General features: G+C 42.1%; 1 protein-coding gene across 1 annotated transcript in view; it reads left to right on the top strand.

Moving 5' to 3' along the window:
• Window positions 1–25,293, top strand: part of igsf9bb (immunoglobulin superfamily, member 9Bb) — a 106,611-nt gene that overhangs the window by 15,804 nt on the left and 65,514 nt on the right. Inside the window, exons 2-3 of the mRNA XM_076102120.1 lie at window positions 12,017–12,208; window positions 24,187–24,333. Of these exons, the coding sequence (XP_075958235.1) occupies window positions 12,017–12,208; window positions 24,187–24,333 (339 nt within the window). The remainder of the gene's footprint in view (window positions 1–12,016; window positions 12,209–24,186; window positions 24,334–25,293) is intronic.

The following is a 25,293-nucleotide window of genomic DNA, read 5'->3' on the forward strand; positions in this document are numbered from 1 at the left end:
TGAACGCGTATTTGATGGGGTCACACAGACCATTTGGAAGGTAATACTTTTTCTTATGTTCATAAATCTTAAAGGAGAAAACTACTCGAGGAGCCAAGGACACAGAAACAGCACAATAAGATAGTTTTAGTAACCCTTTCGTTAAAAGATAGTCATCCTAAGTATTTTGTAGACATGGTAGACAGAATTCTACAGCAGGGTCTTAAAAAGCATTAAAAGATGAAAAAACAATTTACCGACCTATATAAAGCATTATAAAGCATTAAAAGGCCTTTTTCAGAGGTATTCAATTTTGCAGCTTGCTTTCAATATTTCTATTTGAAAAATACGTTTTTGCTGCAATGTTTGGGTTCATACCATTTGTTAACACAGATTTGGAGCTAATTTTATACCAATTTATAAAAATGCCACGTTAAGACACCAAGACCTTGAGGAAAAACATAAAGATCTATACTGTGATTTGGTATCAAAAACTTTTGACATTTGGGGATTTCTTCAAATTCTTTGGCAATTGGATGGCGAACACTTCTATTCTGCTTTGAAACCCTCTTAATGTCAATAAGCCATACATCCCCTGAATGTCCTAGCTCTTTAGTTTGTAGTTGTAAAGCTTTCTGAGGCGGTGATTATCCTAGAGGTCACAACAGATCATTTTATACAGTAATGTCAAATTTTAAAAAATGGTCTCTCGATGTGAAATGGCGACAATGGGAACATTACGCGTAAAGAATATGTAACTCAGCTAGCGGTGTGCATCTTTACCTCTCGAGACGCTTCAATAGGTATCTCAATACTTGATCTGCAATACAATAACGCTTTGAGACGGTTTGATATAGCACGAGGTCAATTCGATCCAATTCAGTACAACTTAATCAACAGTATTCTCATGATGTGTCATATATTTCCTCTACCAATATGACTCAATGCAGCCCATTGAGTCAACTGCAGGCGACATGCTTTGAGTCTGCAGAGCCCTGAAGCCCCATCCCCGATGCTGCACAGAGAGCGGCTCGCTTGTCTATTCAAAGTTTATTAATATTGAACGTTTCCGAACTGCACCAACACGGCACCGACTTGGGTTCCCAGCAATACACCCGCCAAGTGTGAAGTGGATCAGATGAACGCTTTTCGAGATATGCGAAGGACCCACAGACAGACAGAACGACAGACTCCTTGCTTTATAGTTAGATGTTTTAAAAATAATGGTGTGCCGCTTCCACACACCAGCACGCACAAGGAGCACTGGAAGTGATGGATTGTCATCATGACCTGTTCCCAGTTTCTTTTACAAGGAAAACGGGTGAAGCAGGCTGAAGCTCGTAACGCATGCTGACAGCTGAACAGATGCTAAATGTCCGCACACACCAAGAATGCATCTCTACACAGTCGGCCCGTAATGTGCGCCATTTATTCCGATTAGTTTTCCCTCGCATAATATTCCCGCCTTCACTTGGCAGCGCTCCAACACCAGCTGTCTGTGGCAGCCCAGAGTTTGATTAGGGCGTTCTCACCTTCCCAAACGAAGTGTACCGAGGGTGTGGATGTGCTACAGTTTGATTCAATTGCAGCATGGCAGGCACTTTCACACCTGCCATGCTGCAAGAGGAGAACACCGAACCTTCATCTCAACAGAAGCGAGAATGTCAGTAACAGTATTTTTGATTTGTTTCTCACCATCTCAGAGTTCAAAAGACTCACACAATACAACACATTTGAACACCTTTGTATTGTTAACAAAAGCTGTAAAATTGCAGCTGTACTACTAAACAAAATCATTTCTTGTTTTAGAAATCATACAGACGCAGTGTGGTAATTTATTTCTCCTACCTGACAATTGTTAAATATCACTGAATTGGTTTAATTTCAGTCACTGTGGCCGTGGTTACACTTCTCTATTCAATACGACTTTTGTCATCCCATCATGCCAAGACTCATTAACTGTACGCTAAGTCTCTACGCTCCGAGATCAGATCTGGCTCGTATTTAGGTTCGATCAGCCTGACCTCGTGCCGAGGTGGCCCGACTCTCATTGAGTTCTGATCTCAGTGAGCTGTGGACAGCATGTGGACACAATCCGGACAATTTACCAAACATAGGTCTCCATCATCCTCCCCCACTCGTAGAGTTCCTCTACCAAAGAGAGCAGGGTAGAGAGGAGGGAAAACCAGTAGCTGCTAATGACAACCCAACACTTCCTGATTGTGCTGCTTCAAAGTAAAAGCTTTTAATTATCAAAATACTCGGGTGTTTTGTTGTAAAATATGTATAGAATAATACGTCAATCAGTGGCTTTTCATCAATAAAACAAGTCTACTAATGCCGCAGGGAGGAAAAGTAATCAGAAAAAATAACGGGGACTTTTATTGTGAGAATGATTGGAAATTAAATATGTGAATCAGCGGAGCTCTGGATGCGGCTATCCTTCAATAAAACAAGTCGGTAAGACTTTATAATAACTACACACTATGAAGCATTAGTTAAGTATGAGTAAACACTTAATTCATCATTTATAAAGCATTGTTCCAACATTAATAATTCATTAGTATGCAGTTCATAACAACAGTTATACATGTTTTATTCTTGATTAATAAGCTGGTCTATTATGTGTTTCATTATTGTGTTTTCATACTTTATAAATGATGGATTCCCCATTTGTAAATGAAGTATTATATATTTTACAAACCAATTATTAAGGAGTTGTAGATGATTAATAAGATCATTTATAAAGTGTTAGTAAATGATGAATAACTTATTTAGATGTGCATTATTCATGCATTTATATATATAATGGTTAGGGACTATGTTAATATATGCTTTATTGATTATTTATTCATTGAGCAGTGTTTGCAAGAGTGATCTGTCTTTCTAAAATAGAGATTTATACAAGCATTTTACTTTCTAATAGCTGGACTTTGCAAACTCTTCTAATTACTCCTGGCAGAATGATGAGAGTTCATCATATGTTAAAAAAATGTAAAACGGTGTGGCAATTCTCAAACTCACCAGATGAAAGCCTAGTCTGATAATTGGTGTCAGACAAATAGTGAAATTACTATAATATGCATGAAATGTAATGCATGTATCAGCCAGTGGCGGGCCGTGCATTGTATACCTGGGCCTTCAGTGCTGTCCTGCTACAGTTGATCCACCTCCTAATAACCTCATTATGACGCCACAGCTACAGGTTTTTATTTATACACATATTCGTATTGAAGCGTTCGGTGCGAGGCTCACGGTTCGGTACGCATTACTAACTAGACAATACGTTTGAATAATACTATTGCATTTGGAAAATGCAGAAGCTTAAATTGTGGGAAATATAATGTTTTCGTGTAAAGATGAAGCTCAACACCTACAAATACACTAACTGCAGAGTGCAGATACATGAATACGCGCATGACGGGATGCTTCGTCATTAACGGACAATGCATATAGTCAAAATCAATGTAATTAACACAATGACAAGAACAAACTCACAAGAACCAGTCACATATATTTATATGACAACAAAGCATGACAAATCAATCCAGCAACTCTCCGGCGCTAAAACACGTCTTCCACCGCACACTCGAGGCGCGTTGCCTCCACTAACTGTTGGTAGGCAGAATAGTGAGAAACCAGCAGCAGGAATGTATCTCATCACCAGTGTGCTTCTACACATGGCCTTAAAAACTGCTCCATGTTGCTCCTAGTGGTTTAGTGTCCACAAACTAAAAAAATATACATCCAAATAAATAATTGCCCCTCTTCAAAAGGTGTGCAAAGGTTACAAAAAGTTCTTTGTGACACCCTGAAGGTCTGAGGAGACTCTAAGATTTTACCCAATTAGATCAAATCATTAGGAACGATTAAAGTCCAAATGCTGATCTGAACTGATGCTCCTTTTAAGTTTGACTTCGCCTGCTTTCACCTATTCATCTCAGAACCATCTGCTCTGTCTGAATTTCCTGCCGCCACAAAGAATGTCACAGGCAATGCATTTCAATGGTGGGACATCTCAGACAGAGGGGACTGCAGGGTAACACCTAGAGGACAAAGGGCCAAGGAGACGCCATTACTTGTCTGCACCAATATTTGCGACACAGAACTGCCGTTATTTTTGATGGATCTGCTGGCATGATGCGAAAGGGATGCGTGTTTCTAATCAGCAGTTATTACTTCCTGGATCTTTGGAAGGTTCTGCCCTGTAGCAGAGAACATGGAAATCTGAATTTCAGCATCAGCACCAGGAAAAGTGGGTCATGGAGAAGGACAGGATTAACGGACAAAATACGTAGTGGGCATTCTGTCGACACCATGATAGAACCGGCTGACCTGAAATCTGTGTTTAAAAGAGAACAGACAGAGTCACCTTGACCGGTGGCTTCTGCTGTTTGCGTGGACTGACAACAAAATAGAAATTGCATCCGGGATTAAATGCCGATTGAAAGTCAACCCTGTTGTCTCGATGTGCTGACTATTCACAAATGTTTGCCGTGTTACTATATAAAGGCTACCACTAACATCACATTAAAGCTTCTGTTTGCTTTCCTCCCCGTGTGGTGCAGGAGGGATCAGATGCTTCTGCATCCGGGAAAGATCTCCTGTGAATTCCAAATGATGAAAGCTTGAAAGTGGGAGTCCAGAATTTAGGTCAAGTCTCCCACCCTTTGGTGTAGCATTAGCGTTTAAAGCCACCCTGATATATCTAAGGATTGTAGCACAAGCTGACGAACAAAAAAATGAGCAATGCAATTTTCCTAAGCTCATACGCAGAACGGTTTGGCTTTCTGGGTGCTGATTTCTGGATTTCTTTCTATTTAAACAGAGTCACAGTTCATTCTCACTCACTGCTCTTCCCAAGTGAATTATCTCTTCTTTGCACAATGAATACACCGTAGTTCACACATTTTGCTTTATTGATCTAAAACTGTAGTTGTCTTTGATCTCACACTGGAGAATTGAAGCTCTTAATGGACTCGTCTCATGCTTTTCTGGTTAGAAAACTATTCGGATACTGTAAAAAAAAAAAAGAAATCCCATTTTTCGTTCTACAAATGCATTTAGCATGAGAATGTTGTTTGTTGAGCTCAGTCATCTATAGAGTATTACACTGTTATGTTTTGTGATACTGCATCAATTCTCAAAAACATTTTAAATAATAGTTAACATGCAAAGATCAGTCAACACGTCATTTCATTTGCAGAGTAATGCGCCCTCTCTGTGTATGTGTCCTCTCAAAGTAGGGCTGGGACGTTGAATGTTACATGGACTATGATGAATGCAGATCACACTCGTCTGATTGCATAACAAAGTAAAGTTTTCTAAAATTAGATATAAAAAAGTCTCAATATATTGCAGTATGTTGAATCTTAACCCATGTATCATAATATGTATTGTATCGCCAAAATGCATGCCAGTACACAGCGCTAGTACTCTCTTTAAGTAACATTTTAGAGAAAGATGACCCAAATGCTTTGAAGCTTAGAAGCTTCGACCATTACCATGGTAATCAACGTCCAAATCATTGTTCAAATGCATCTGTTTGTTTCAGTTTTTGTGCATCACCAGGCGGCAAACTCCAGATCTAAAAAGTGAAGCCAATGCAGAAGTCTTCAAACTTGCATTCTCTCTAGTGTCCAGCAGGGGGCGACTCCTCTGGTTGTATAGAAGTCTATGAGAAAATGACTCTACTTCTCTCTTGATTTATTACCTCAGTAAACATTGTAAACATGAGTTTATGGTCTCAATCTCTAGTTTCAAGTCTTCTTCAATACAGCATGATGTTCATTTAGTAAGTTATGGTCCATTTAGAGTCAGATAAACCATAAATCAGGGTATGCTTCAGGGCGGGGCTACACGGTGATTGACATGTTGCCACCACAGCGTTGTCTGGTCTGGGAGTTGTCCATGTTTTCATCTTAGAACTTTTAACACTCTCACAGTGTGTTTTCACTTCATGAAAGTTAATTGTAACATTTTCGCAAAAATCAAGATGGCGACGGCACAAATGGCGAAACTTCAAACGTCGCAACTTTAAAACGGCAGTCCACGAACCATTGGGTGACGTCACGGCGACTACGTCTACTTCTTAATAACAGTCTATGTACATTACCCCATAAAAAAATCCCATATAGCCCCTGAAATAAGGACTAATAATCTCACAGTATTCATTATGCATCAATATGAATTACTATGAGTTATTCTCAGACGGGTAGCTCTCTCCCACTGACATGAGCCACTGCATAACTTTGAGCCACACTGGTTAAGCCTCCAGATTCTGGTAGCAGATGGTGATGGAGTTTAAAGGCCAATGCAGAAAGAAAGAGAAAATGTTCAAATACAGTACACAACTACTAGGCTTTTTATACACAAACCTGTACTAGTATTTGAAAACTGATCATAATGAACCCCCAGTTCATTGTAAATCCCCTTTGGCCCTTGGTAACATCATTAATGGCGACATTAATGTCAATGAGCTGCCGTTTTATTTTCGCCACCTCAACTTTGGAATAAGATACAGGAGGACTAAGTGCAGGTGCAAGAATAATAGGCGGCGTGACAATGCACTGACCTTCCTATAGTCATTAATAATTCATGTTGTATTTTGTAAAAATCTCATTTATTTTTCATTTTTGTTGGCACTTAGCAGAATGGGCCAGTTGTCACTGCTAGACAGAGCCAGGATGGAGCCAGGGGACCGGCTGAGACGGGGACGGGGGACGCTCCAGTATATTTGGTGTTTTAAGTGCTAACACAGAGTCTCAGCTGAAATATTACGCCAGAGTGTGTCGTGTGTGTGTGTGTGTGTGTGTTTGTCGTAACGCTTCATACTTGCATTGTTAATTGCATCCCACTGAATTTTCACGCACGGTCTCGTTTATCACCTTGAATAAATATAGAATTGCAGTTTTCTCCGAGGCTTCAGTGTGAATATAAGCCTGTCTGCACTGTCACATGGTATTACGCTGTCATATATCCTCTGTTATACTGCCATATAGCAGAGGAAGAGCACTTAATCTGTGACACACCGGGACCTGGGATCAAATATTACTCGTAAATCATTTTAGAATAGCAGTTTACTGGAGCATTATGAAGGAGAGAATACCATAAACACACATAAATCATATATATGGGTTCTTTCTTTTCTTTGCAAAATTCGAACATTTCATTTGAAATGTCTTTAAAATGAAAATCACTCAAGTGACTGGGAAAAAGCAGAGTGAATATTTTCTCAATCTACATGTTATTTTATATAGTTTTAACATAAAGCTTACGGCGTAAGTTAAAACCTTATCCAATGATCTTCTGGGCTAGTGGTAGATGCTCATTTTAGCTGCAGGAAAAATAATCCCACCAAGACCTTCAAAAATGCAGTTCTTCAAATGGCCACTTGAGGCTGGCTCCAAAAGCAAGTCAATCCCCATAGACCCCCATGTTAAAATGTCAAACTTCACAGCAGTAATAGACGTGTTTGCAGCAAAGAAACGGTTTTGGTGTCTATAGCTAATATTTACTTTCATGACAACTGTACGGAGGTTGAATTTTTATATATAACTCACCCATTTAAATAATATGGAGGCTTAAAGTTATGCATGATTAAGGCCGTGGCCGCTTCGAGCAACAGGCGAGTGATGCTAAAGCCGAAAGGGTACGTCCCCTAGCAGCAAAGCCGGGAGCCAAGTAATCGGTGCATTTGGGAACGAGCGTGCGCTCCGGACGGGCCACGCCAAGAAAATTCATTGCACTAGTTCTTTAAATGGCGTAACTTTTAAAAATGTGCAATGTGTTCATGGCCCCTCTAAAAACTATGGTAGTCCAGCTAATGACAGTAAGCCGAGTTGACGCAGTCGGTGAGTTTCACCGTGGTATAAAGTGATACCACACACACACTGGCACAACTCGACAAAGTGTCTTTCCATCCACCACTTTTTATGTGCATTTCCAAATTTGCACATTTTTAAATCTTTGCAAAAAAAGGTTTATACTTGGCTGTTATGGAATTGTTTGTGTATTGATAGATATCCAAATTTCAATGGAAACAGAGGCGAATAAATGCGTGAAACATGTGTCTTTGTGTCCGCTGAAGAGACAAAAATAGCGGCAGACTAAAACTACGTCTTTCCTCAAATGAATCGATGAAACTGGATAGACAGTAAATGCACGTTTTTCTACATTTTTGTTGGGTTGATGTTTGACTGGAGCCCTTTTAATCACGTCACCTCGATATCCAGTGAACAGAAGTGGATAAAGGCACACATCTGTTTAACGTTTGCTCTGCATTCGCACGGAAACCTGGTTTATGGATCTTTAAAATGGCTCCAATTGACCCTATAAATCCATTTCAACACCACAGATCAAACATCTACATATTTCTCTTCTGATTGAACCATTACTGGGACACAATATATTTTTAATCTGATGGTGGCTTTCAAGAAGCATTATTACACAAGTGTTACAGTTCTCCTTACTTAAAAGACAACCTGGTTTTCGGTATTCCTTATTTCAGCATAAAAGACTCACACAAAGTGGCTAAAGGATTTTTTACATCACACAACAATCACACATCCCCAGCAAGCATACCCTCCCCTTCTCTCTTCCGCCGTGCTCTTGGTACTGCGTGTGTGTGTGTGTGTGTGTGTGTGTGCGTGAGTGCACCTGAGTGGTTGTACCTAGCGATGGTGCCCTCCCCCGGGTCTTTGATTGTAGATGAGCTGAACCCTTATGGGTGGGGAATGGGCAAACGAGCTGTGCCTCTCCTCTCTCCCTTGCTCCCTCTCCGTCTCATCAGTTACAAACAGTGAAGTCATACCTTCCAAGGGACCAGTTGTTTTTTTTTGTGCTATCTGCCATGATGTCACCGGCAGCCAATCAACACATAGCGCCGCTTGAGGAAGCGTGTGTATGTGTGTGTGTGGGGTGAGGGGGGGGGGGGGGGGGGGGGGGGGGTTCACCACTGGGAAAAGCACAGTTATTATCTGGCTCAGCTAGGCGAGCTCCAGAGCACACATGCACTTCAAAATCACGAAATCTGCAGTCTCCTTCTGATCCCCGCTGCCTCTCAGTGATGTAATGCACTCTGCGTTACATAAGAGCGCTGTATGCTGCGTGGCATTGATAGGCCTGTGATGGTAATGATGTATTCAGATACAGTCCACACGGCGCATTGTGTTTCACGAGGTGATTAGCAGCCCTGCGTTTGGGGAAACACAGCTCAACTGCTGTTACAATTTCACATTGAATCTGCTCCTTTTCATTCCATTAGTTCAGACAATTAGGCCTCATCATAGATAAACATCCTGTGTTTAGTGCAAAACCCAGACAGTTAGTCGAATTTCATATTGACCTCACTTCAAGGTGACTGTGGAGGCCTTTCATGCTTCCCTGCTGCAGCCTTAATACGCCCAAACCTTCAAGTCAAGACAGATCATTCGGATTTGATTTTACGGCCGGCCTCGAACGGATATTCAGTTATTGCAGCGGTGTAATTAGTTTGGTCTGTTTCACAGCGAGCACATTCTGCTAATTGCGAATCGGGACGAGCATCAAGTGCCCGGGATTGAAGCTCAGCAGAATGTCATCCTCTGAGCGTTTGTGCTTTCAGCGAGCTGCTCCTCCTGACCTTTTTCTTTGCTGTTACACACACAGCACCTCCGTTAGCCCGAAGCATTACTGTCCCATCCTGCTCTCAGTGGTTCCTGTGTTCATCGTCCTCCTACTGTTTGGCCACACACGTCCAGCAACACCACAAACATTCTTAATATAGCGTACATTTAGGTGTCTAAAATACCTCATACAACCCCACTTTAAAAAAATGATCCAAACTATCCCTTTAAACATAAGTGCAGCTTTAAATCAATCATTTCTACAGCACAGGTTTCTACATATTTGTGAGTGTAGGAAGAGTTTTAGCTGATTGTAAAAAAATGACGTCCTTTGCTTTGCTGCAAAATGTTAACGCCACAACTAGTGATCGCCCTTGCTTTAGTTATTTGCAGACGTAATAGATAAAGTCCCGTTGCACACGACGCCCACTGTTTGCTAGCGCAGGCAGCGGAGCAGCGTCTGCAGGAGGAACTCGCTGCCCCGCCCGGCCTCCTCGCAGGCCGCAGAGGGACGAGCGGCGAGTACATCCGATTAGCCGTATATCGACTGGTAAAATGCTACCATGCTCATAAAGCCAAGCTACATAGTAATTAGCCTGGGATCGATGTGTGGCCGTCGAGCAGCTAGCCTGACAGACACACAGTTTCACTGGGGTTAGTCCAGTCGCTGAGCCAATGGAGGGAATTCTTTTTGTGAAAGGTCAAAGTGTTATTGAACATCAGTTGCATTACTGTCACATTACCTCCTGCATGTTTGCGTCCTGTCAGTCGGAATTAGATGAAAAAAAAGACTCTGCCGAGATGAATCACATTCAAGTGTCTGCGGGTGCCGTTAATCTTCTCCTGTTCCCAGCCCCTTGGCCTTGGCTCTGTATTGGATTTGTCGCCGGCGGTCCTTGCCGCCCTGAGTGATGGAACGTGTTGCTTAGCACATGTTTGTGTTATCACACACACACTGTCACTCACTTCTCTGGGTGGAACCCTTTTTGCTTTCCGAAGACCTTCTTGCTACATTTCTCTCTAATCTGAACCATCTCTGATCAGGCTTACCACCCCCTCCTTGTTTACTTCACGTCGACTGATGCCACGATAGCCTCAAGATCAGACGACGTGATGGTCACTGAAAGGTGATGAATGGAGCGTCAACACTTGTTTGGCAATAGTAGTTTACCGTCAAGTACCACGAAAGGATTAGTTTGTCATTTAATCGGAAACATGCTTATTGGCTTTCTGGTAGAGAGTCCGATGAGAAGATTGATTCCACTCTCAAATGGGAAGCCACTAGTCATTGATTATTATTGATTAGCTTAGCATAAGGGTCGGAAACAGCTGATCATATAGTTCCTTTTCGCAGCAGCCATTTTAACGTGTGATAGCAGAGTAAGCAGAGGCGTAATCGATCAAATAAATGATGGTCCCGTTCTATTTAGCGTGTAGCAGTCATTCCAGTGAGCCTGCATACTCAATACCAGGGCCATGGCCCATCGCAATGGAACAGGGCCAGGATTCATGTTATTAATTACATCTGTGTTTACCCTTCAATGTCTTGTCAAAGGGCCTATTGTCAATTAGCTGTCAACTCATGATACGATATTATCACGCTACTTAAGTCACGCTGCGATCTTATGGTGAGTTTAGACCTTTTTGTGATAATCGGAGTATTTCGATAACATATACAGTATATCGCGATACTTTGGAATTTATTCTTTTTTTTCAATTACAATTTATGTATTTTGTCTGTTTTTCCACTCGGTTCATCTCACTTCACACATCTCACTCTTATTGCAGCAAAATGGGTTTGTCAGTGACGCAGACTGACCACCTCCATCTTTGTTTTCCTGCCAATATCGCTGAGACAGCACCTTCTAGTGGACTGAAAAAGCATTGTTACCAAAAGGTTTAATTTATGTATGCAATATTGATAGTTCATTTAATAGAACATTAATACTCGGTGTCCATTTGTATCGATACAATATCGCCATTTGTATCGATGCAATACTGTGCTGTATCAATTTTTTTAACCCCACCCCGAGGCTTTATGCCAAGCTAAGCCAATCAGCTGCTGGCTGTAGCTTCACATTTAGCGCACTGACATGAGAGTGGGGGGTCCATCGTCTCATCTAACTCTCTGCCAGAAAGCGAATGAAACTATTCCTTTGAACGGAGCTCTTATTTGCTGACTGTTGCTGTTGTTGTTGAGTGGACGATAGCAGAAAGCCGGTGGAGGTCACGTGGTCGGCTCCTAGAAATAGGATTCATTAATCTCAAACCCTTAAAAATGATCTGTCTGCCTTTATATCTGCTCTGTGGTTGCAGGAGTATTGTACATGCTCTAAATGTGTGAAGATCTGAATTTAAATGTAATGGTGTGAAATGCTCAAATGAAATGGGCTCGTTGACCTGGCTGACCTGTGAATGCCATTAACCCCCAGGTGCCCACGGAGTGCGAGAGGAGCCCCAATTTGTGACGGCCCGCGCGGGAGAGAACGTCATCCTGGGATGCGACGTGTCCCACCCCCTGAACGGCCAGCCCTACGTGGTGGAGTGGTTCAAGTATGGAATGCCCATCCCCTTCTTCATCAACTTTCGCTTCTACCCTCCTCACGTGGACCCGGAGTACGCCGGTAAGATGGTGAACGCAGTCACATTCACACCACAAACGGCGAAATGTCACTGCTCTCTCCGGTCAAACATTTCACGTCTGTTTAAATCTCTGACCCCAGACAGCATGACTCAGGAGTGTGCTCGGTTGCCCCCAGAACTAGTGGTGCACCGGGTCATAAAACTCACGGTTCGGATGGGAACACAGATGGGATCAGCTCAAAAGAAAAAAGGGAGCAAATATCATTTTAACAGATCCCAGATCACCTTTTATTTTTTGCCGCCGATACTAATTGCTGATCATTGATGACATCATGATAGTATAAGTTATGATTTAATATTACTAATTTTCACAGAACAGAGCCTGAACGCATCATAATGTAAGTGAACGTCACCTATGTTTGTTAGCAGTTAGTGGTGCTGCCACGGACACCAGCTCTCCTGTCAGTTAAACACGGATTGGTTGTTTTCAATGTAACATTATGAGAGATCAGCAACTAGAAAAGCATAAATGCTGATGTCCTGATCACATATTTTACGGAATGGTGGCGAGGGGAAGTGCGTGGATGTGAGGCAGGAGTCACTCAGGGGGACGTTCACGTTCTATTTTTAGACACGTTTAATGACATCGATAAGTCCCGACCTGTGAGGTTCAGGGCTGATTTAATACAGTATGGCAAACGGCGTGTTGAGCTATTTTGAACCCATTAAATACAGGGTTTTTTCCTGCTTCCTGGTTTTGGAAAGAACTGTCAATACTAAAACCAGTCATGCAATTTAGTTTACAGCTCAAAAAGCACGTTTGAGTGTGCAGCACAGCGTTCCCCCTCCAGACAGAAACAAGGCTGTGCTTTCAGTTCTTTCACTGTGATGTTTGTTTCACATCCATCTGCTGAAGGAGGAAGGTGTCTCTGTGTAAATATCAGTGTAACATTAGTGTGGAAAGCCAATCACAGTGATGATAGAAAACTATTTAGCAAAACTTTGTTGTCAATAGAGAAACTCACGCCAATCAAAACATTTTTTTCACTAATCCAATATATATTTGTGTGTAGAATAGTTGTGGACAGCCCTGATTCAAAGCAAATGTTACAAATGTGGCATCAAATAGGAAGTGAACTCGGTGTGTTTCCAGTAGGTAAATAAAGTGTCTCCCTTGATTTATAGAAGAGTCTCCCTTACAGGTGCAGCAGTGTGTTTTACAGCTCTGGGGAAAGTCGTCGCTTCCATCCAGCTCTTCTCATGAGATAATTCACATCAAAATATTTGGATAGAAACACGGTGTTATAGGAGCAGTGTGGGATCTTCAAGGAATAGCTAGAGAGAGAGAGAGAGACGGTGGGCCCGCTCGGAGCAGACAGCTGTAAAGGGGTCAGTTGGAAGTAAATATACAGTGCAGGTTTCGGTTTGTCTCTGAATAAACGTTGCAGCGCCTCAAGACCTAAGAAAGCTATGCGAGTTAACTTCCTTGAACCCTGTCTTTGTTACATTAGGTCAGCATACACAGACGTTTTGGAATAAAGCAAACCAGAGACGGATCATTATCGACACCGTTTTGCCAACAATCGCATCATTTTGGACAGTCGGGGTCAGTTGGAAGGCCACACACAACCGCACCGCTGTGTGGCTTCAACAAGACAGAAAATTACAATCAAACCGCAAATCGGAATTAGTTGTACAACAATTAATTGGCAACTAAAATTTCACATAGAAAAGCTCAACATCGATATTGAGAGGATCGCTATGGGTTGGTCGTTGGTTCTTTTACAACATATTTACACAATGAGATTTTTGATTAAATAATAAGTAATGTGGATATAATGACTAAGTGGGTAAAGAGAAATAAAATAAATGCTAGAGTCTCAGACCACGATATTGATATAATATTGATATAATATTGATGTATTGCTCAGCCCTAGTGTACAGTGATAACTATTAGTTTGATATTTGTCGTAGTGAAACCAGTGGTAGAATGCTCAGGATGTACACACATCCGGGATCATAGAATCACATTTTGGTAAACAAAGACATGAAACCATCGCCTTCTTGACAATAGTGCTGTCTTTGATCAGTGGTGTGCTTACAGCGGTCGACTGTAATAAATCTGTTTACTAACTAATGCAGACAGCTTTAATGAGATGACATGTCCTTTAGAGAGCAGCTCTTTCCACCACAGATTAATCATGTGTTGTGCTCAAGGTGAAGTTTGCTGAGGAGGTGAGAGGGATTGCCTGCTGTTGATTTCCTCCCCTCCGATCATTACATTTCAGAAATAATCCCCCCCTTCAAAGAGCTTTTATCATGTATTTATTCATGTCATAATAAATTAAATGTCAATTTTTCCACGTGTGAGGAGGAGTCAGCGCAAGCAGTATCCACGTGTTGGATCATCCAACGAGTTCAACAGTATTTCTAAAGCAAGCATGTAAAAGGAAATAAAGTATGGACGCACACCACAGAGAACAGACATTGTGTCTGATCTCTAGCATCAGCAGTACCTGCACACAAACACCAGTCTTTGAAGGAGAAGCCAAACCTTTGAACAGCTGTGCCACTAATAACCACACAGGTTTCAATTTATTCATTAACTTAAGAAGAGCATTTTTAGTACTATGATGTATCCTAAAATCAGATTGAAACAAATCAATTGTACTGTTTTCTCAAATGTATTGTTTTTCATAATTTCACTAATCATCATTGAGAGGCTCTAAGGTTCAATTTAAGACATGTTCATGTTGAACCATAAGATTATTTCCCAATAATCTGGATGCAGGATATTCTTGAGAATTGGGAAACTTTAACGTCTGTGATATTATGTTAATATTGGTATCACAAAAAGCCCTTCATAATACCAGATCATTTTCTTTATTTCTCTATTAGTTAGTCCACTTTGAAGCTCCCACAGTTTAAGTCCCAGTGTCTGAAATACAGTATACGATCCACTGGTCTGTAATTATCAGTTTTAAGAAAGTGCACATCAGATAGATTACATAGTATAAATGAAATATTTATTTGTAAAAATATATGCCAAGTTTACTCTAATTAGCAAAACCATGCCGTTGACATGGCGGATACTAATCTTCACGCGTGATTGAAAGGCAGCCGGTTGATCTGCCGCTGTCTGCATCAGATACAGGAAAAGGTGTATTTTTAAAGAGTCCTTTACATCCCACCTGCCAGCCGCAGCAGGAAGAAAAATAGAGTTTCAGACTAGGAGATTGTGGCAAAAATACTCGAGCTTTGTGTGATCTTTCATGCACCCTCACACACTTTGTCCTCATTGATTAGATCACCAAGTTTCAGAAGCTTTTGGTTACAGTTACAGAATCCTGACCGCAGCAAAAAGAGCAGCAGGATGGGAGTGCAACCCCAAGTCCCTGAGGACAGCAACAATCGCACCATTGAGTGTGATAGTATTGTGTCTTCAACCAAGCAAAATCTATATAGTAGACCTGGAAACCAGTTCATTTATAAGTTAGACTCATGCTAGGATGGGGTTCAATAGCATTATTTTCAATCCAATATTGGACTCTCCTCTTGAATACAAATCATTTCAAAGGCCGTATAACAATTAAATTAGGTCCAGCTTTCAATATCTACGTGTAACTGACGTACATAACTCAAAGTCAGTTTACATCTGTATCTCAAGTTTTCCTGGCTGGAGACAGGTTTTAGTAGCAGCCCGCTATGTTCACAATATAAGCGCCAAAGCAACAAAATGGCCAAGCGTGGTCAACTACATTGTCGGCGAGTCGCTGTTGAAGTGTTTCTCAAGCGCGCGTTGACGTTGTTACGTCGTTAAATATCACTGGGAACCAGGCGGCAACCTCCAGTTCTTCCAAGTGAAGCCAATGCGGAAGAGTCTTAAAACTTGCATTCTCTCTACTGACCAGCAGGGGGCGACTCCTCCGGTTGTATAGAAGTCTATGCGAAAATGACTCTACTTCTCTCTTGATTTATTACCTCAGTAAACATTGTAAACATGAGTTTATGGTCTCAATCTCTAGTTTCAAGTCTTCTTCAATTCAGCATGATGTTCATTTAGTAAATGATGGTCCATTTAGAGTCAGATAGACCTTAAAGCAGGGTATACTTTAGGGCGGGGCTTACTGTGATTGACAAATAGCTGCCAAATTCCAAATATGGTTACACCGTTCATTGGTTGTGAAAAAAACCAATGAATATATAGATATCTGGTAGTTTTAGTAAATGTGTTAACTGTATCTGGGTAAACTCTTTCTAGTTCTTCTTGTCAGGTTGTACAGCGTCCCATCAGATGACACATTGTTCATACTAGTTCTTTACCCCCGTTCAAGGCTCTTATCACTGTTGACCTAAACATAGCGTCCATAGAGTGATGTTTCTTTGTACAGACACCGGTTGGTTGAGAGCACATCACCCAGACAACAGCCTAAAGTTTCAGTCCTGCTGCTCTGTAATAAAGGTTAATGACACTGCCGCCAGCAACGTTTGTCATTTTAACTGGAGAAAGTGACAGCCATCACAGGCTAAAAACAGCTGGCTAATGTTACTTATATTGCTCTCTCTCAATAAGAGAAGAGAGATAAAAAAAGACATTTGTCAGCATCAGAGCTTAACCTATTTGTGTATTTTGCCATATGGAACCAGATCCAGGATGTAACTGTTAATTGTGACCTATGCTGCACTCATGTGAAGACCAGAATCCACATTTAGAGTCCCAGGGAGACGGAAGTCAGAGTGTGTTTTGCCTCTGTGCTGTGAAATGATACATTTAGGAGACGGATTCAAATCAAATCCTTTGCATTTGATTGGACTGCTAAAACGTGGGCTGGGTTAGAGTTTAGCGTGATACGTAGCTACAGACGACTGTTAGCGCCATACAACACCTCCCTCACCTGTTGTTAGATCAGGAGGCCACAGGGGGAAGTAGTGCTGCGCCATATGACCATATACATAGTCAAACAAACTAAAATGTCTATTGTTTATATTTTTAATACATTGTTTCCATCACAATGTTTAAAGAAACAGCGGCCCAATATTTACGTCAGTTGCACACCGCTTTACTCTCTGATCCTCGCATGTGGGAGCTGGAGTCCTCAGCTGTTCTGGAATGACGGAGAGGACACAACATGCGGAGACAGTCTCAGACTAAAACCATTAGAGCTCGTAAGAAAGTCAGACACGGACCAGAAAATGAGAAAATACTCTACTTTTCATTAAGTATCTAATTCAAAAATTTGAATGTAGGTAAAAATATTGCATGTAATGTCTGCCCTGCAGTGACACAGAGCTGGTTGAGTATTGGCAAAGTTTCCCCTTGAATGAATTAGATCTCAGTCCTAACTCATATCCAAACTCACCTCTCTTCCTGTCTCTCCTCATGTTGCTCCATTAGCTGCTGCGATCCACAAGCGGCGAGGTGCGGTTTCATAGCGGTTTGTACTAGGTAGTCGCCCAAAGTCTCATCTGATTGGATGACTTTCTAAGTGCAGGATGAGTCACCAAAACATTTCAAACCGCTTTACAGAAGCGAAACGACAGGAAGTCGATTAAAAAAAAAATACTCTGAAGCTTTAGATACAGATGTTTTGATATACATTTGTCATATAACAAGAGCTGAATGGACAATTAACGCAGGATCAAAACTGGGAAGATTTACATTATCTTTTCTTTTTAAACAGAGGCAAACATTAGTTTGTATCATATATTGCTGGAAGCTATTAAAGATTAGAAACTTCAAACGCTATAAAGACTGCATACATTGAACTGGTTTTTAGGGACCATATATACGCAGCGTTGTTTTGAAATTCTTCTCGCCGTCAGTCCTATGAGACACATGGCCGACTTTAGCCTTCAGCAGGGCGACCGTTCATCTCGTCGTTTCAAAGCGCAGAAGTGAAATATGTGAAGTTCTTTAGCCGGGTCGCAGGCGAGCATCAACCACCCACTGTGCTTCAGTGTGACATCATGGAAGATCACAGGTCACGGCCAAAAGCTGCTGAGATACATAGAGGCTCTCATTGTGCCCTCTTTAGATCGGGATGTTGTGGAGGGTTAATGAGCGGAGCCAACCACAGGGCCACTGTTTCCTAGACACCCGTCTGCCCTTCTGTCTCAAACAAGCCTTTGTCATGTGTTCCTTGTAGAGAGGAGGAAGGAGAACACATCCGTTAGAGTAGAGGAGGCAGACAGAGTCTCAAACATTTCCATGAGAACCAGCAGGAGGAAGAGATGGACAAACGTTGATAGTCACGCAGGAAGAAAGCAATAGAAATTGAAGATGAAACTGGAAATGGAGGGACGGAGAAAAAAGTACGATTACATTGTTGAGTGCCCCCCCATCATCGTGGAAGATCTCCAAGCTGGTCCCAAATTTAAAAATGACCCAGCAGACATTCACTGAAGCTAATAAATCTGCTTTGCCCTTCTTCCTAAGTTAGGCAGAATACGGGGGGCTCAGATTCTAGTCCAGGTCTGATCAATTGCAATTTTCTTTGCAATTTTTCCGATTTCTGAACAATTTAAAACTCCGACCCGCTGATTCTGATTTTCTTTCTAATGAGCTTCCGATCAGTTGAAAACCGGCTGCCGATCGATCGGTGCGTATAGAACTGATGAACAATCACGGTTTAAACGTACTGTATTTAGCACAGTTAAATATGAAGTAATATGTATGAGAATATGTCTTATCAGAAGCATGGCCTTTGATGATACCACTGCAGTGTTAACAAGCCAACCCGCAGCACCGGGCGACCTCATGTGAAGCTTTTGAAAATGTGGACCCAAGGCGAGTCCTCTGATGTTATCACAGCTAACGTCAGTCAGGAGGAGTGGGGCTCTGTGACAGGCTGCCATGTGCCGACTGCAGGAAGCCGATAGAAGAGACAAGAAGTGGGGTCGGACTGACTGGATAGAAGACAACAGAGGAACAGCTGGACTTGTGCCATAATTACTCCAATGATCAGAAGTCCCGCTGACTACTGCTCTTCTTGCCGTAGGGATACTGCTCTTGTCAGTCATTACAATATTCTAGGCACACACTTCAGGCCGTATATTCCAACTGTGAATTGAAGAGGGATTTAAATGAGAATATGTCGGGTCCAATGTATCGTCTGTCCATTTTTTTTATCCGAACTGAAATATCTCAACAACTAGAGTCAAACTCCTGCACACAAGGCCTGCACATTGCTTTTCAAATCTGCGACCTGGAAGGACATTGCTCAACTTTGTGCAGCATCTGTGATCCGCTGTTCACTGACTTCACTGTGTGACTTCACCCAAAGCAAAATGTATAGTCAGAGACTGTGGGTCAGCTGCGACATCACCTCTTGACAGTTGAGTCCTCACACGAAAAAGTTGACCGGTGACTTTCAAAAGTCCAACGTCGTCATCGTGGTTGTGTAGTCTTTAACCCTCTGAACAACACGTTCTGTATTGATTGAACTATTGACATATTTACGACCTCTGCAGGCTGCAGTTCATTCACTGAATTGTCTTTCCCTGACCGTTGGTCTCAGACGAATCAATTACGGCTTCCTAGTTGCGCTGAAAATGTAATGCTGTTTACAGGACCTAGCTAAAAACAAAGGTTTATGACAGTAATGATGGGTTTTGGGCGATTGTTTAAAGAAAACCTCCGGCGGGTTTTGGGGGTTCAGAGGGTTAAGTGAATCACTGTCTGTTTTCTGAAGAGTCGCATATATACGTAGCAGAGATTCTCTTGAAGAGCTCTCGAATATCCTGTCGTGTTAGCTCTGACAGGTACATATTCTTCCAAAAAGGAGAAGAATGGATGCTGTTTGAAGTGATGAATTACTGCTGTGGGGTTTTGCTCGGCTTAATTCACCACCAGTGGACTTGTGGCTTTCATGAAGTTTGCCCAGCCTGGGCTTTGTCTGTGATAATGACATAATTGCTGCTGAAAGCAGTTAATGAAGAATGAATAGACAACAAAGCCAAAGGGAGCGTGGAGTGTTCTTTTAAAATGCCACCAAAGCCCTTTAGTGGCTCCTCACCTCAGTCAATAGTAGCTGCAGCCTCTCACTGAACCGTCAAAAGGACATAAAGGTTCAGTGTGTCAGTTTTATGCTTGTAGGATTGTTGGATTGAAGCTAATGGAATAATATATGGTGTTGCCGCTCCAGAGATTTCTACATCCTAGAACACATGAATTTGTGAGACTGTACTTGTATGTACATATAACTATTGGTATCCTGCAGTGCACCATTACATCTTCATGGGTTTACATTAGCAGCACTAAGGAGCGTTTGTGTAAAGCTAGCTGGACATTACAGCTGCTATCGACCAACCTACAGACATTCATGGTCCCCAGATGGTGTATGCTACTGATTAACATATGTCCTGTTTATGATCATGTATGTTTTATGGACGGGGGTTTTCCTTCTGTGCTGGAAGAATTAACTTATATAATAATATAATATTACAGAATAAAATGTCCTCTGTCTACAGCATCACACTGGTAGTGAAGTGACAACAAAAGAAACATATACAATAACGTATAACAAATACTGCCCTGAAAGTATACGTCTATTTGTCCTGGCTGGAAAGTTCTGATGAGAATATACTCTGTTCAGCCACACTTAAGCCATCTGCATGACAGCTGTATTCTCTGCTAGATGGACTATGTGTTTCACAATGGGGATCCCTGGTGGCATAATGTAGTCAGTTTGTCAAATCGTGTATTTCACTATTCAGATTCAGAAAGGAAGAAAGTGAAGATATGCGAGACATTGTGTTTGAAATGATGAATTTCTGCTAAAAAAAAAGAAAGGTGCCACTTCCCACAGGTGACGTACCCTATCGTGGAATGCACCTGATTGGTCCCTGGTTCTCTCCATAGGAAATGAATAGAAAGATTTAGAAGCTCTCTGTTGCCGGATCCGGTTGAAATGCACCGTTGGACATTTTTCTGAACACAGGAAGTGGTTGTGGCATCACACGGTACAGGGAACATCACAAAGATAAAGCATGAGACTGGCGGTACTCTTTATTTTTCTTATTGTCCCAATAACAATCCTATTATAAAAGACCAAAAGCCATTAATTAATTTATCTTACTATCAAGAAGAGATGGGACTCCATGGAATTCTTCAATGGAGTCCAGTTCAAAATCTGCTCATCGGAAGTGAATCCTTTTGTTCTGTAAAGTTCTTACTTTAACATGATGTGCGGTTGATACAAATTCAGGCAGGGATTCAAGAAGTTGTTGACTTTGGTGAAGCACATCCTCACATTGGAACGTTTAAGTTCAGGGTCAGTCAGTCAGTCTTATTATCTCCACCAGGAGATTATGCATTCCGCCGTGCGTGTGCAGCTCTATGTCTGTCTGTCCACGACTGATCTCACATACTAGCGGACCCATCAGCCCAATATTTACTGTGCTCAGTTATGACTAAGCATAGAGCTCTATTGTTGTCCAAAAACTATAGAAACACTCCAATGAGCGATATGTTTTTGGTGATGTTCCGTCATTACCATGTATACATACACACTGAGCCTTTTAAAAACATGAAGTCAAACAGTATAGTATATTTGTGTCTTTCTTACAGAGCAGAGGATTACAGAAAGTATTTAGAGATGCACTCAGGCATTAGTTGTTAATTGGTTTTGGTCTTTTCGTGGAATTCTTCGAAAATATTCAATTTATAGAGCAACACCATCTTAATCCTTTAATCTGGTAGACAAATTCACCACATTTGGGCATCCTGGTGTACCTACTGCTCAAACAATTGATGCGTTGCAGTGTAAGTAACATTAGGTCGACCGTGATAAGCTTTTTCTCCAACCTGTGTTTACTTACCTTAAATCCCCCTCTCCGGTAATATCTTTTCGCGTCAGCATAGACTGTCAGGCAAATGACAACTCACTGACGTGAAAACAAGAACAAGACCTGCATTCATACACTTAAAAATAGCTTGACACTTTCTAGCTGTCAGAGGAGTTAAAAATGTATCCAGCTTCAGTGAACACACAGAGCCAACAGAAAGCATCACAGCCCTGATGCTGTGTTGACTGAGCAGTGGAGACTGTCTGAAATAAACGAGGAGGACGTGACCTCAGGGGGAAACAGAGCATGGAGGCCATGTCATCAACTGGCGGTGGATATAATTCACATCATCAACAGGGCTGTGGTACATGGTGTTGTTCGACTTCTGTGTGAGCAGTGCTTTCACAATGCATTCTATTTTTAGGATGTTAAATAGCTTTGACGCTTTTATATTCTCATTAAACGCTCCCCAATTTTACCTGGCAATCCTAAAAAAAATGATGAAGCAGATTGAAACACACACTGCTGGCAGGATCTCTGATAACCATAGAGTGTAAACGTCCATACATACCTGTAGTCATCCCTTTCAGAGTGTATACTTCAGTATTGAAGTAATCGGCTGTCTGTTAGTGTGAACATGACCTGCTCGCAGCCAAAGCAGCGGGACTCAACGATGCAGATTGGCAAAAAATTCAACAAATAGACTTGAACACGCTCCTGGTGGAATCAAATACGTACCTTACCAATGTGTGTAAAGAATGCTGATGTGAAATATGAAAAACAACCAGCAGTCAATGTGCAAGCTGCCAATTGAATGGTGATTTAAGCCACTCTATTGGGTTCATATAGTTGTAAATGCCTCACCAGCCACCAACCTCACCGCACGTCACTGGTCTGTGGATAATTCTTCCTCAGCATGCTGGGGAATCAGCATGCAGCAAAGCGAAGGGCCATGTGTGACAAATGACGCACCACTATGCTTTCACACAGTAAGCGAACAGCACCGTGTGTTTACACAGACACACTCACGCATGATTTCTTGTTCATTACCTGAAATACATCAAGCCCAGAAAAGGATACCCACTACTGTTTGGACACGCTGTTTACCCTCAGACAAAGAGAAATGGAGGTGGAATCAAAGGGCATGTACACAGCAGTGGGGGATACATAGATACATCTGTATACTAAAGGCAGAGTTCACACTCAATAATTAACACGGAGTGTCTTTCCAGTCAGGCAAGAGAGGAGACAGACATGGTTGGAAGCTGGACAAATATAATCTGATATATAAATAGCCTAACCAGGACACACACACACACACACACACACACACACACAGGCTACAGGGAAAAAACATCACTTTGACTGTCTACCTCAACTCAACTCACTGAGGCAGCCACCAGTGCAGCTGATATAGTTACCTGGGGTGTCATGCTGCAGAGGAGATTTAGGGGGGCAAACAAACATTAGTCAGGAATACCCTCAAAGTGGAGCGGACTGGGGGGGGATTAATAAAGGATAGCAGGGCTTTGAAAACGCAGACGTTTTGAGCCGCTGCGCGCTCCCTGAAAGCCCTTTGTTTAGCCTTTATTGCCAGTCGCCATCTGTTATGATCCAGTTGCCAGATTGCCCTGAGCGACATCATCAATCCCCCCCCCCCCCCCCTCCTCTCTCGGCTTTTGATCTGTAAAAGTAAGCCGTCCCTGACTCTGCTGTACTCACCAAGTCGGTATCTGTTCCGACGGATTGTTGGCTCCTGCGTAACCCCGAGGCTCCTCCGCTGTCACGCTGGCCACTTCCCACTCCTCAAAGGAAGCAACGACCTGTCCTCGCCTCGGCGCGTCTCCAAAATAGACCACGCACACAGTAGCTTAAGTGACAGATTTCATTGCGCGCATGCAGCTGCAGCCAGTCTCCCACTATGATGTTGTGTTGCACTTTAACCGTGCAGCAGAAAAACGGGCCTGCACTGCGATGTCACACTGTGACACCAACTCTCTTGTGCTCTGTGATCCCTTTATATTTATATCAGAACCTGTTCAAAGGTTGATTTTCTCTTAAACATTCACCCGGCGTTCCCTCTTCTCCTCATCCATTCACCTCTCACCTGCTCCTTCCCCGTCTCCTTCATTTCCCTCATTAAATTCAAACCCACCCGTACCTCCTCACCTCTCCGCTCGCCTCCTTTTTTCCGCTGACACGTCACCTCCGTGTCTCTGTCTCTCTCGTCCAGGCCGGGCCAGTCTTCACGGCAAGTCCTCCCTGCGGATAGAGAACGTGCGCTCAGACGACCAGGGCTGGTATGAGTGTAAGGTGCTGATGCTGGAGCAGCAGTATGACACCTTCCACAACGGCAGCTGGGTGCATCTGACCGTCAACGGTGAGTCCCATGAGCACGCTTTACTCACACTGTTCAACACTAACAGATATGTACACGGCACACATGTGGACTGATATGTAATTATAGGTATGTTGATTATTAGTGATATTGTTGTTGAGACGTGCACAATCAATGCAAACACACACACACACACACACACACACACACACACACACACACACACACACACAGTATTGCAGACAATTGGGATGCCTCTCCCAATACCAATCCTTATCCACAAGGACATGGAATAAGATACACTCAGATGAACTGCTGTAATAATGTAGATAAGCCAGTGTCAATCTATAATTAATGAAGTCATTCAGTCATAAAGACAACTATTAACCAAAATGAATTCCTACATCAACAGAAGGATTGTGAGGCTAATGTTAAAACTATTCAAATATTACGAGAATGTTAAAGGTTAATCATTTCTCCATAACGCTGTTCTTTTCGTAACGTGATAACCAAAATGAAACTTGGCTGTCGTCTGGTTTAAGCTGAACTCCCGCTCTGTAACGCCACTGTTTCTTTGGTCCAAACAAATCCAACAGAGTGGGACGTCTTCTCTTTATCTTTACCATGCCTCAGCGTCCGCTTAGCCTCGGGGACAAATTGATCGGAATTTGGAGGTCAAAGGTCACCATGACCTCACAAAACACGATTTTTGGCCATAACTCAAGAATTCAAAAGTTAATTATGACGATTTCAAAATGATGAAGTGATGACATTTTGGACAGACACGGAGTTACTTGACTGACCGGTTCAAGGCGTACAATCGTGAAGCGGTAGTTCTAGTTTGTATTTATAATATCAATAATTCAAGTTGATGAAATATTTTGAAACCAGGAACTCAAGCATTTGGGTCAAGTAGCCTGTAAAAAGGCTGGTAAGGCCTGTGTCAGGTTGAGTAGCTGCATCTTTATTACAATTCACCAACAAATATTTTTACTATCAATT

This window comes from Anarhichas minor, unplaced genomic scaffold, assembly GCF_050575085.1.
Source record: "Anarhichas minor isolate MPS153535 unplaced genomic scaffold, ASM5057508v1 ptg000027l, whole genome shotgun sequence".
Lineage (NCBI taxonomy): Eukaryota > Metazoa > Chordata > Actinopteri > Perciformes > Anarhichadidae > Anarhichas > Anarhichas minor.